At 38.4% G+C, this 12,201-nt stretch overlaps 1 protein-coding gene across 3 annotated transcripts in view; it reads left to right on the plus strand.

Moving 5' to 3' along the window:
- The window catches only part of slc39a10 (solute carrier family 39 member 10), a 31,326-nt gene extending 19,388 nt beyond the window's left edge, over positions 1-11,938 (plus strand). For all 3 annotated transcript variants that reach the window (XM_028436920.1, XM_028436921.1, XM_028436922.1), the window contains 7 exons: positions 3,100-3,275; positions 4,197-4,361; positions 4,436-4,544; positions 5,207-5,515; positions 6,605-6,685; positions 9,581-9,771; positions 10,019-11,938. In XM_028436920.1, the coding sequence (XP_028292721.1) occupies positions 3,100-3,275; positions 4,197-4,361; positions 4,436-4,544; positions 5,207-5,515; positions 6,605-6,685; positions 9,581-9,771; positions 10,019-10,165 (1,178 nt within the window). In that variant the 3' untranslated portion in view covers positions 10,166-11,938. The remainder of the gene's footprint in view (positions 1-3,099; positions 3,276-4,196; positions 4,362-4,435; positions 4,545-5,206; positions 5,516-6,604; positions 6,686-9,580; positions 9,772-10,018) is intronic.
- Positions 11,939-12,201: the final 263 nt, after the last annotated feature.

Below are 12,201 nucleotides of genomic sequence, written 5' to 3' on the forward strand. Positions count from 1 at the left end.
CATCAGTATTTTACAGTAGGAATGATTAGCAGCTGGTGGGAAGCCTGTTCCCATGAGTTGTTAGCTGGTTTATCTCAGTGTAAATGAACTGATAGGGGCTGTTCCTCTGTGGGAAACACACACACACACACACACACACACAGTAAAACCATATGAACACTGACGTGAGCAGAAGAAGTGAAAGCCTCACATCTCAGGTTGTTACAAAGTCATCTTAAGGCCAAAGCCTAATGAGCGGATACTTCCTCACAGAAACGTGTGTGTGTGTGTGTGTGCGTGTGTGCGTGTGTGCGTGCGTGCGTGCGTGCGTGCGTGTGTGCATGCGTGCGTGCGTGTGTGTGTGTGTGTGCGTGTGTGTGTGTGTGTGTGTGTGTAAACCTGAGAAAATGTCATAGAGAGATTATACACTTCATTTAAAAAAAAAAAAACACCTCCCATTGTGATTGGTTAGTTCATTGATCTTTATAATAAAGTGGATGCCTTCAAGAAATTTGAGCCCATTTTTATTCTTTTTCTGCAACTACACCAAACTCACCATATTTTAACCTATTTTCATCACTTTTTCTTGCCATATTTTGCTCCTTTTAATGTATTTTTGCTACTTTACTCTAATTTCTGACACTTCTACATCACATTTCTATGCCTTTTCTGCCCATTCTTTTCACTTCAAGACATTTCTGGCACTTATAAACCCTTTCCATATACAATGACAACAATAACACACAAAATAAGAGAAAAATATACTAAACAAAACCAAAAATATTTATTTATTCATCTGAATAATATCCACTGTTATCCAGGAAGTTTACTATTATTATAGTCATCTTCAAAATGGAAATCCTAGTTTCAATCAGAAATAAAACGGGTCAAAAGTTGCACATTAAAGTGGGCCAAAAAACGTACAGAAAAAGTGTTAAAAAGGGTTCAAAGTGTTTCTATTAATACAATTAGTTTAAACTGGCAAATAATGGGCATGACAAATTGTGAATCATACTTTATTAAACCCTGAGGGATAATTTGAATGGCAAAAATGTGGTTAAATTGGCAAAAATAAGCATGAAATATGGTGAAAAGAGGTTAAAAGTGACAATAATGGGTCAACATATGTGACATTAGGTGTAAAAGTGGTGGAAAGTTTTTATAAGTGCTGAAAATGTCTGGAAAGTGAAAAGAATGTGAAGAAAAGACATTGAAATGTGATGTAGAAGGGTCAGAAATTGGAATAATGTAGCAAAAACGCATTAAAAGGAGCAAAAAATATGGCGAGAAAAAGTGATGAAAAATGGTAAAAATAAGCAAAAATATTCTGTTTCAAATGGGCCTCGAGGTTGAGAAGCCCTGCATTAGAGTCTCCCAGTTTACTGTGGGATGTGTTGGGATGAGCGTGAGGATAATTTAATGACTCGTCTTTTGTTGGACTGAGGATTGAAGGTCAGCGTTTAATAAGTAAACTAAACTTAAGTTGTCACGCGTGCCTCAGTCATAAAGACGATATAAATGATGACTAGTGAAAAAGGCCGGCGTGGAATCCTCATTAGGAGGGAATGAAAACTCACTGTGGACTTTCAGGAAGTGTTCACAGCAGACGTCAGCACCCAGCAGGGCTGCCTCTCACTGAGCTCCCACTAGAACCAAGCAGGGAGATAAAGAACGTTCCAATTAGCAGAGCCAGGAAAAAACCCCCACGGCTCCCAGGGACCCATAATTAAAGAGGAAACATTTCCTCATCACCTGCTCCTGAACACGCTGTATAAACTGTAGGAGTGAGTGTTGGGAAAAAAGGCTTTTCTGGAAGCTATTTCATTTCACACCATGTTTGTAATTGAAAATAACAGAAAAATATGCAACAAAAATGCACAAAATGAAGAAAACTATGCCAATTGACAGCAAAAAAAAACACCCAAAACAACAAGAAAAAACAAACCCAAAAACACAGTGCCTCCAAAAACATAAAATGAAAGAAAAAATATACAAAATTAGATAAAAACACACATAGGCCCCCAAGGTAAACACACAAAATGACAGAAAAAACACAAATTAAGAAAAATGTACCAAATGTTACAAAAATAACAAAATTACTCCAAAAACAAACAAAATGAGATTAAAAATATACACAATGACAACAAAAGCAAACAAAATAACAGAAAAATACACAAAATGACAATAAAACACAAAATTACTCCAAAAACACACAAAATGAAAGGGAAAAAATATACAAAAAGACAAAAAAAAAACCACTCAAAACGAGAGAATCCTATTACAGAAAGCGTCTGAATCACTGAATGAGAAGAAGCTGAGGATCATCAGGGGGTCTGTCAGGAGTCCAACCTGCAGTGTGTCTCTATCAGGGGTCAGGGGTCAAAGGAGGGTCCTTGGTGCTGGTATGTAATGATTTATTCCACTCTGAGCTGTGTAAAAGGGCCTGTGTATCGCTCACACTTTAAGTGATGGTGTGAAGTCTCACTTTATCTCGTCGGCTGAATGTCGATGACTTTGGCCTCCAGAGAAAAATGTGCTGAGTCATCACAATATGCTCAGATGTCGTTCCAAGGACGCTGGTCCTGAAACCATCGTTCACGTAAAAGTCCTCCATCATTTAGAATAATCACCACTCTGAGCAGCAGACAGGGTTTGTCTGTGTTTGTTCTTGTTTTATCTGTTTTTGTTGTCATTTTGTGTTTTTTTATGTATTTTTTGTAAATAATTTTGTCTATTTTTATGTATTTTTTTGTCTGATTTTTTAAAAGTAATTTTGTGTATTTTCCTTTCTTATTTTTTTATGTTTTTTGGAGCCTTTTTATGTATGTTATGTAATGTCATTTTTGTATTATTTTCTTTTTTTAATCATTCTGTGTATTTTTATGTAATTTCTGTATGTTTTAGTGTACTTTGGTTATCATTTTGTATGTAGTTATTTGTATTTTATTATATTTTGGTTATTTTTGTAGTCCTCGAGTGTTTTGGGAATAATTCTGTATTTTTTTGCTGCTGTTTTGTGTATTTTTCTGTGATTTTCTACTTTTAGTTATTTTGGCGATGTGCGCTCTAACTCAAGCCCCATCATTGACCTTGTGTGTATTGTGTGTGTACTTTGTCCAGTGTGGGTGTGGCTATGGAGCTTCGTGTCCATCACCATCATCAGCCTGCTGTCTCTACTGGGAGTCGTACTGGTTCCCATCCTGAAGCAGTCCTGCTTTAAGTTCCTGCTCACCTTCCTGGTGGCTCTGGCTGTGGGGACGCTCAGCGGGGACGCTCTGCTCCACCTGCTGCCTCACGTGAGTACACAACTACACTTTATGGGGGCCACATGTGGAATATACACAATAGGAAACACACACAAATGACTCCAAAAACACAAAACAACACCAAAATTAGACAAAATGACTAAAAACACACAATGACAACAAAAACACAAAATTACAGAAATACAAAAGAAAGGGCAACAAAAATAACTCAAACATAAAAACACACCAACATTACATAAAATGGCTAAAAAAACACATACAATGATGACAAATTCACGAAAGGACAGAAATATATGCAAAAGAACAACAGGAATGACTCCAAAAACAAACAAAATGACAGAAATATACACAATAGGTCATCAAAAATACACAAAAATGACTCCAAAATCACAAAACAACATGAAAAGTACACACAAAAATATACAAAATGAGAGAAAGATAAATAAAAAAACTCAAACTTTGTTTTTTCCTGTATTAATGCTCATATTGTTCATTATTCTTAATGCTAACTTGTATATTCTTTTATTATATTATATTTCCTGTATAATGTTTTATATTGTATTTATTTTGTAAATATAGTTTTGTCCTTTTTTCTTTTTTATGCTGCTTACCCTAAAATGCAACTCTGGGACAAATAAAAGTTTTTCTGACGCTGCTCACATACTATCATAATAATAATAATATTGATAATGTTTACTGTTAACTTTATGAATCAATGTTTAGTTTTTCCATCACCAGTAAAATGTCTCCTGATCATTGATACGTTTAACTAAAAAAATTAATAAAATCTGGAGGTTTGTGTTGTTTGTTGTTGTTGTTTGATTGTGTGTGTGTGTGTGTGTGTGTGTGTGTGTGTGTGTGTGTGTGTGTGTGTGTGTGTGTGTGTGTGTGTGTGTGTGTGTGTGTGTGTGTGTGTGTGTGTGTGTGTGTGTGTGTGTGTGTGTGTTTTAGTCTCAGAGTCACCACGACCACAGCCAACACGGCAGCAGCCACAGTGACGACCTGGTCACAGCATTTGACGGCGTGTGGAAGGGTCTGACGGCGCTGGCTGGGATCTACTTCCTGTTCATCGTGGAACACTGCATCGGAATGTTTAAGCACTTCAAAGACCAGAGAGTGAGTGACAGGAAGTGACACGTGTTCAACGGGTCAGAGGTCATCATGTAATCCTCGTTATTTCCTCCTCACAGGACCTGAAGAACAGGAACGAGGAGGGAAACATCGGCAGGAAGTTGTCCGACCACAAATTAAACCGTCGCTCTGACGCAGAGTGGCTGCACCTGAAGTCCCTCACTGAGGGTAAGCACATTACAATTACGCATTCAATTATGCATGTTCAATTACAACTCAATTACGATTACATTGACTGGCATTTTTTCAAATTATAAATTAATTAAAATTACAGTTATTATTTTCCCCTGAAAGTCAATTACAATTAGAATATTTGCATTTCCTGAAGAAAATGCAAGTGAGGATGCAGGTGCTGGCCTGCGTCGCACTTCATTAGCATTAGCTAGCGTTAGCGTTATTGTCATTAACATATATTAGCATTAGGTAGCATTAGCTAGCATTGGTATTAACATGAGACTTAACATCCCATCAGTTAGCATTACATTAACATTAACATGCCATTAACATTTACTTAGCTTAAGCATTAGTATTAATTAACATTGCTAGTATTAGCACTAACCTAGCATTAGCATTAAATTAGCATTAGCCTAGCTGTAACATTAGCCGAATATTAACACTAATGTAGCATTAGCCTAGCAATAGCAATGACCTAGAATTAGCCGAGCATTAGCAAAAACCTTATTGCATTCACCTAACAATAGCATTACCTAGCATTAGCATTCAGCTAGAAATGGCATTAACCTAGCATTAGCTCTATAATAGCATTAGCATCAGGCTATCACATAATTCCAGTAATAATTGAGCCCACTCCTCCGTTTTGCTCCACTCAGACCCAGACACCACCGTCGTTTCCTGTGACAACGGCCACAACGACACCCAGCTGAGTGAGCTGCAGACGCCCGACTCACCCACCAACAGGACGCCGCTGACCCCCGTTGGACCCCGCCCAGAACCCCCGTCCCCAGTTAACAAGAACGGACGCAAAGCCAAGACGCACAGACACTCCCACGGACACGGACACTCACACGGAGGGAACTGTCACTCAGACAAAGAGATGAAGGAGGCCGGCATCGCCAGCATCGCATGGATGGTCATCATGGGAGACGGAATGCACAACTTTAGTGATGGCCTCGCCATAGGTCAGTGGTTCAAATCCTGCTCTTTCCCTCTGAATAATAGCCACTGTTATACAGGAAGTTCATATTTATGTTAAAGATGGAAATCCTTGTTTTAATCAGAAATAAAACGGGTTAAAAGTGATTAAAATGTGGTGAAATGGAATTTTAAAGACCACAGAAAATGGTTAATAGAACATATTGGAACAATTAGTTTAAACTGGTATATAATGGGCATGACACATCATGAATGGTGAAAAAGTGACAATAATGGGTCAACATATGTGACATGTGGTGGAAAGGGTTTATAAGTGCTAAAAATGTCCTAAAAAGTGGGAAAAAAATGTGCAGAAAAGGCATTCAAATGTGATGGAAAAGTGTCAGAAATGGGAGTAATGTAGCAAAAATGCATTAAAAGGAGCAAAAATATGGCAAGAAAAGCCCAAGTTTGGTTCCTTTGTAGAAAAAGGGTAAAAATAAGCAAAAAAGAGCTCAAATTGTTAGAAAATAGTGTGAGGTTATTAAAGGCATCTGGCGACCCCCTCCCAGTGTCTCGCGACCCCAAAGGGAGTCCCGACCCAAAGGTTGAGAACACTTAATTTAGAGTACTAAGTGATTTCTTAGAAAAATTAGTCAGTGCCTGAGCTAACAGAGCTACAATTAAAAAGGTAGATTACCTCTCTGAAAGAACATAATCCTATTGTGTGCATAATTTAATTGATTGTGTAGATCTAAATCTCCTGTTCATGGTTATGATATTTAATGACAATACTAGATTAAGATATCACTTAATCGACCCCCTCCCAGTGTCTCGTGACCCCAAATGGGATCCTGACCCTAAGGTTTTACATCCCACACTGACAATATTCAGGCAATAATTGAAAGAGTCCATGAAGGATTTTCTTTACTAAATATTTCTCATTTTGTGATAAATCTTTGTGTAATTTAGAGGAATTTTGTGGGATTGTTTGTGAGAATTTACCAGATTTTTTTTCTCCAAATTTTGTAGTTAGAAATGTCAGAAGTTGTGATATAAGCCCGGGAAAATAAAATAGTTGGTAATGAACACAGTGAATGTGTGGCTACAGCTCTATCTCTGTTCTGTCTCCACAGGAGCAGCTTTCAGCGCTAACCTGACAGGAGGAATCAGTACGTCAGTGGCTGTTTTCTGTCATGAACTACCTCATGAGCTGGGTAAGAACACCGGAACCTTCTATACATGTTTAGAAACTTTACTGGGTATTAAACTTCATTAAATCACTCCAAACATGATAAATAAATAGGAATAAAAGAGTCAAACACTGTTATTAATTCAGTATTTTATTTGCTTTAGAGCACGTGTCAAACTCATGGCCCTGGGGCCAAATTCGGCCCTTTGGAGCATCCAGTTCAGCCTACAGGAGAAAATAAAAATGACAGAGTAAATGAAACTCAACAATACTTGCAGGGGTTCACACTTCCTGATGCTTATATGGCATGATTTCAGTCATTTTTAAGTTATGACATTATATTTCTCTTAATTAAATAGAAATTGGTCACAAAATTTCGGAAATTTAAAGTAAAGATCCTGTTGGGACTGATATATGTCATTTATTGCTTGGATATTGTCGGTTTCTTTCATATTTTATATTTTATCTATAAGTAGAAGTGCAAACTATGACACAATAATGTTTAAATAACTTATTTCCCGCTCGAACTGCTCCGTATTTGGCCCCTGAAGTGAAATGTGTTTGACACCCGTTTTAGAGGAAGAGTGACATTAGCCACATGCTAACCCTTAGCTAACAGTTTAACAGGAAACATCCCATAGAAATGTGTGACATGATCCCAAAACATTATTTATGAAACCTTTAATCACCACCAACCAGTGAATCACCCTCATGTTTTAAAACTCTGCACAGTCATGTGATTAGAGATGGTTCTGCTGTGACGTGTCACCAGGTAAACTGATGACCACTTCAGCTACTACACCATCAACTAAACCTGTCTTTGTACCAGAGCCTTTTCACATTTTAATGCAGTCATAATAATAATGTGAACCAACATGTTAAAAACACACGTTCAGATGAAGCTCTGCATTCATTTCCAGTCACAGGATAACACCATCACCACTCTATCCGTTACACGTAGATTTTTGCATGAGATTATGGGGAGATTTGTACGTATTTATCAGTTTCAGTCATGTGTTTTCTGTTAAATGCACGATGTGAGGCATTTCCATATTTATATTTTCCATTTCAAAACTTGAATTTGCTTTTCTCTGTTCCTTTCCTGCGATGGCGTAAAATCAGGAGCTCATTTTCCCATTTAGAGCGTTGTCGATGTCATTATGTCCACTTTAAAGGAGCCCAGCTTTAAACTCATGACTCAGCAAAACCTCCGTCAGATGAAACAGCCTCAGGCTTTAAAATAAAAGTCATCAAACTCAACAGCCTCAGGCCGTAAAACGAGATGGCGTTTTGTTTTGAAGGAACTGGAAGTCCACATGTAAAGTCAGTTGAAAAGCTGTTCTTTCCTTTTATTTTTTAAAAGTTTAGATATATCTATGTATTGTTTGATTAATAAATACATTTATATATATATTGACCTTTAAAAATAAAGGTCAATATCTGAAGCAGCACATATTGATGACATCATGTTGTGTTGAACGGCCTGAGGCAGTTTTATTTGAGGTCGTTGAATCTGATGACTTTTATTTTGAAGCCTGAGGTCATTTCATCTGACGGCGTTTGGTTTGTCTCACTGTGAGACCTGAGGAGGTCCTACATGTACCATACAGCTGCTCTGAGTGTGTGACCAACACTCCTGCTCCTGTTTAAACATCAAAGGCGTTTGGTTTGAGACGCTCTCGTGTTTTTTGGCGTGCAGATGTTTTTTTTGTGCTGGAGACTCATCGTCTACAGCTTCTAGAGTTTCTCCTGCTCCACTTCACAGATGTTTAGCAGCAGCTCTGAAGTCTCGTCTCAAGCAGCGAGTGATGATGAGCATCACGACTCTCTTTGTCACGTTTCCTGTTGACGCCCCCCCAGTGCCGTCTGGCAGCTGATGCAGAGATGATTCTTTAACCTCCCACAGTGAAGCTAATTGGTAGCGATGGCTGTGTTAATTTCAGTAGATGAGAGGGAGGCGAGGGGGGCGTGTCTAAGCATCAGGAAATATAAAGGATGTACAGTATAATATATATGGGGACATTTTTTAAGTATACATGGTGAGCACACTAGTCATACTCAACCATCCCATGATGCATTGCAAGCATAGCGTAAAATGTTCCTGGGACCAGCTTCAAGCTAATAATCAAACATCTTCTTTTCAAAATAAAAGCATCTCTTCTTGTCTTCCATTACTTTTTTTTTTTAACTCTTTTATAAAAAAGGCTCTTATTTTAAAGTTAACAGGAAGTTTTGTCAGTAGCACAATAGAGAATCTTTGAAAATGTGTCTACGTGAGTTTTATGGATCAAATGAGCACATGTTGATATTCTACTTGGTCACTTTCTCACTAAAATGTTTTCAGAACTTTCAAAGTAAAGGTGGAGAATATAGAGATATTTAGCCTCAGTGTGAACAAGGTTTTTAACGCTGTAGGTTCCAAATGCATCTTGGGAAACTGTGAAGTATACTTTAGTGGGAACGTTCATCATCCTAATCATACTATAGTATATAGTATAGTATATAGTAGACAGTATATACTGTAGTATATAGTAGACAGTATATAGTGTAGTATATAGTAGACAGTATATACTGTAGTATATAGTAGACAGTATATAGTGTAGTATATAGTAGACAGTATATACTGTAGTATATAGTAGACAGTATATACTGTAGTATATAGTAGACGGTATATACTGTAGTATATAGTAGACAGTATATAATCATTGAGTTTGTAGTGGGACATTCACAACACGTTTATCTGATAAAAAATTATGCAAAACAAATGTAAAAAACTACTACTTGATAGTATTTATTTATCTTTAAATGTTAACCAATGAGGAAGAGGAATATCATCATTTTTACTGGGAGACTTGGTGGTTGTATCCAATCCCTCCCTGTCAAGTGTGTGTTTCTCTAAACCCTGGGTGTGTTCTTCCAGGTGACTTTGCGGTGCTGCTGAAGGCTGGTATGTCGGTGAAACAGGCCATCGTCTATAACCTGCTCTCTGCCCTCATGGCGTACGTGGGGATGATCATCGGTACGGCCGTGGGTCAGTACACGCACAACGTCACCAGCTGGATATTCGCCATCACCGCCGGAATGTTCCTCTACGTAGCTCTGGTGGACATGGTGAGTCTCTGTCACCGCCCTATGCTTTCAGATCATGAAAGCACGTCTAAGGCATAAAAATGGAAACATTTTGGATTTTTTTCTGTGCTAAGACTTTTGTAAAGCATTGAAATTGACTGGAATTTTTTTAGAAGTAAGGCATAAAATTAGAAAAATGTGGGATTTTGTTTCTGACGAAGGCATAAAAATGGAAAATGTTTGGAATTTAAGGTCTGTTGCTCATGCTAATGCTAACCTCCCACCTCAGCTTCCTGAGATGCTCCATGGTGACGGGGAGGACCACTGGCAGCTGGGTCACTTCATCCTCCAGAACATGGGTCTACTCTGTGGATTCACCATCATGCTGCTCATCGCCATCTTTGAAGATCGCATCGTGTTCAACTTTAACTTTTAGTCAAGGACGCGGGACGTGAGTGGGCGGGGCCAGCTGTGACATCATCATCGGCCTTATCGTGCTTTGCCTGCAGTGTTAGCTTCTCATTCGTGGTCTCCATTCCAAGCGTCATAATGTTTACAAGCTGATGCTCCGCCTCTGCCATGAGTGGGAGGAGCCTCAGCAGCTGGAGGTGGTGAGGGGGAGGAGCCAGCTGTCATGGCTGACCCGTCAGTGTTTGTCCTTTGTGTTGTTCTTGTTGTCGTTGTCGTCCCGTCACTTGTCCACCCGTCACCTCCTCCGTGCCACGCCCCCGCCACTGGGCGCACGTCTTGAAAGAAGGCGTGGCTTGATTTAGCACCGCCCACGATGAACCTGACGGATGTTTGTGAAGCTTTATGAAAGTATTCCCTCAAACATTCCTCTTCTATTCTGATTGGATCATATCTGGCACCTTATGGGAGTCAGTTAGCCGCGGTTAGCCGCTAACTGACTCTTTGACTTTATATGATGAATCATGCTAACAGTGGCGTCGTTTGATACTTAATAGCATTTAATAGCCTTAGATTTTATGGAGAAAAAAAAACTGTAATGATTCATGGTAATGAATGCTGCTAGCAACGATAGCTGTTAGCATCGTTAGCTGCCAACGAGCGTGTGCTCGGTGTTTGCTCGGACACTTGTTGTCACGTCTTCTAGTTGACGTTTCTTTATTTTTTGGGAGAAATTAACATGTTAAATTTTCTACGTAGATGTAAATCAATGTTTATTTGTAGTTTAAAGACGTTTTTATTTCTACTTCCTGTAAATATTGGCTTCATCTTGTCGGACAATCACAGTTTAAAGAAGAAGAAAATGAAGCACATCAATCATTCCTGATGGTAACGCTGCATCCTCAGTGGTTGGTGCTTGACTCCACCCCCTTTTTCCATTGCATTCCATCGTCTGCGTCGTCATCATCATCATCACTAATGGAGGTCTGTGCATGAATCTAGGATTAACGCAGCGTGGGGTGCGGGTGTTCCCGTGTCAGCAGCCTTTCTGTTTCCTTTTATTTTATCTTTTGATTGTATTTATTTGAATTAAACCTGAATGTATTTTTAAGGCTCAAGTCGACCTCACTTCCCTTCCTTAACGATGACTCGACTATGACTCTGGTTTTGCTGAAAAAAATAATTAACTTTTTGTACGTTTAAAGTGATCAAAGGTGCTTTTTTTTTTAAACGGTATTTTCATATCATGCTTGATTTGAAGCTGCCCTGGAGAGTGTAAAAAGCTGCTGACGTGTGACACGCCTCCCCACCCCGCCCCTCCCAACGTTTACCTGCTGTTCATTGGTCAGATCTCTGATGCTCTGTATGTGTCGGTTTGAATCTGAATCAAAAAATGCCAAATGTGAAAACTTTGCTGTTTGCTTGTTTGTGTGTTCTCAACATGAAGAGAAATAAACTGAAACGATGTAGTCGTTGATTCCTAAGGTTAAAAATAAAACTCCTCGAGTATGTCTTCAAAAATTGAGATAAGGCAATAGTACGGCATGAAAAAGTGCAAAAAATTTTCAAACACCTCAAAACGAAAGTCAGGCGCTGAAAAAAGGTGAAAAAATTGTCAAACGCCTCAAAACAAAAGTTAGACAAAAAAGGGCAAAAGGTTTTCAAAAACATCAAATGAAGGTGAGAAAACAGAATGGGGGAAAAAATGTCAAACACCTCAATACGGAGATAAGGCTTTAGTGAGGCATTTTTTTTAAAAATTTAAAAAAAAAAAAAAATTTGAGTTAGGACCATCATTAGACCCTAAAAACTACTGCAAATATAATGCACATACTCAAACTGGGCTAAGAAAGCAGTTAGGCACAAAAAATGACAAATAACAAAAATCAGCCAAAATCAAAAGTAAGGCTATAACAAGGCATTTTTTTAAAAAATTAAAAAAAAAAAATTTGAGTTAGGACCGTCATTAGACCCTAAAAACTACTGCAAATATAATGCACATACTTAAATTGGGCTAAGAAAGCAGTTAGGCACAAAAAATGACAAATAACAAAAATCAGCCAA

The sequence above is a fragment of the Gouania willdenowi genome, chromosome 21 (genome assembly GCF_900634775.1).
Source record: "Gouania willdenowi chromosome 21, fGouWil2.1, whole genome shotgun sequence".
Taxonomy (NCBI): Eukaryota; Metazoa; Chordata; class Actinopteri; order Blenniiformes; family Gobiesocidae; genus Gouania; species Gouania willdenowi.